This window comes from Cyprinodon variegatus, unplaced genomic scaffold (assembly GCF_000732505.1).
Source record: "Cyprinodon variegatus isolate N-32 unplaced genomic scaffold, C_variegatus-1.0 Scaffold3, whole genome shotgun sequence".
Lineage (NCBI taxonomy): Eukaryota > Metazoa > Chordata > Actinopteri > Cyprinodontiformes > Cyprinodontidae > Cyprinodon > Cyprinodon variegatus.
This window is the reverse complement of record NW_015150456.1, coordinates 2,065,763-2,067,221: the sequence shown is the minus strand read 5'-3', so window position 1 is coordinate 2,067,221 and position 1,459 is coordinate 2,065,763. Positions and strand designations below refer to the sequence as shown.

General features: G+C 40.8%; 1 protein-coding gene across 1 annotated transcript in view; it reads right to left on the bottom strand.

Moving 5' to 3' along the window:
• LOC107082491 (ileal sodium/bile acid cotransporter-like) overlaps positions 1-1,459 on the bottom strand; it is an 8,854-nt gene that overhangs the window by 1,302 nt on the left and 6,093 nt on the right. The window contains exons 3-4 of the mRNA XM_015371203.1: positions 1,069-1,157; positions 79-254 (exon numbers count right to left, since the gene is read on the bottom strand). Coding sequence (XP_015226689.1) covers positions 79-254; positions 1,069-1,157 — 265 coding nt within the window. The remainder of the gene's footprint in view (positions 1-78; positions 255-1,068; positions 1,158-1,459) is intronic.

Genomic DNA, 1,459 nt, shown 5'->3' with positions numbered 1-1,459 from the left:
TTTCTTTCTTTCTTTCTTTCCATATTGTGTACTTTCAGCTTTAAGCATTAAGAAATACTGAAGTGTTTTGTCACTCACCTGTACCAGGGCTGACCCACAAACCGGGCCAAAGCGAAACCCAGCCCAAAACCAATGAAGGGATAGACGGATCCAATTATCCATAAGGACGGAGCAATGACCCAGGAGGATTCGTAGAGGACGCCTCCCAGCACCGCTATGATGATTATGAGGGCAAACCCGCCGATAGAACCAACCTGTGAAAATTGGAATAAAAGTACTTTACCTACACTCTGTCGATGGCTTTTCATTAGCTACACTTACATGGACACAAATAATCGGATTGATCAAAATGTTCCATATAAACATGTCTGACTGAAGGTTCTAATCTAATTTGCTTCAACTGGAAAAAAAGAACATTTTGAGTGAGAGGTGATTTTTAGCAATCGCCATTCCGATTGGAACAGAACATTCTATGCAACAGAATGTTTTTATTTCTCTTTAGTAACCTTTATCCACCGGCTCCTGGTCAGCCATGGTGGACGATGTGGCAGTAAATCTAATGTGTGGCTGAACATACCATCCTGCACTCTACCCCTGCAGCAAAGGAGTGTTAGCAAAGGTAGCCTAATACTGAGCCGCTATGTAACTTACCTAAAATGACCATCAAAAACAAAAACAATGGATGCAAAGATGCGGTGAAGGTTCAAAATAGAAAACCTGCATCAACAGACGACTGCAGAACTGAGAAAAGATAATGTGCAGGGCAGCTCACAAAGAGCTGAGCATGAGGAAACACGTAGGGTTTTTTACAAAACAGGCTGCTTCTTATTCTACTACTAAAGCATTTCTGGAAAATCAGACAGTTCTAGTCATGCTTAAATGATTTAATCTGAACAAAAACTTGCTACATGTATACATACATATGTCATGATCAGATCATTTTATTTAGTGTCCATGTAAACAGAGATCTTGAATTTCCGATCAGCCAAGATTTAGATCGGATCGGGGAAAATTTGCTCATGAATGTAGCCACTGTCAACATTTCCTACAACAAAATATGAAACATACCTTTAGAATTTTTTTTGCTAAACGAGGCCACTTGGTTTTTACATAAATCCCGGCTGCAATAGGTATAAGAAGTCCTGCCAGTGTGATTCCTGAGTAAGTAAAGAAGAAATAATGTTAGACAATGAGCTGGTGGAACTCTTTAAAATTGATTAAAACAAACAGAAATAATCAGTGTATGGCAGGACTGAGCACTAAAGATTTCAAATGTGTTCCCAACAATTCCTCCTATACATGGGCGGTTCTAGACAGGGGCCAATGGGGGCCAGGCCAGTGTCCTGGCCCCTGTTGTGACCCCTGTGCATAATACCGTATTTTCACGACCATAAGGCGCACCGGACTAAAAGGCGCACTCTCAGTTATGTGTCCCATTTCTGTATTTAACACACACATA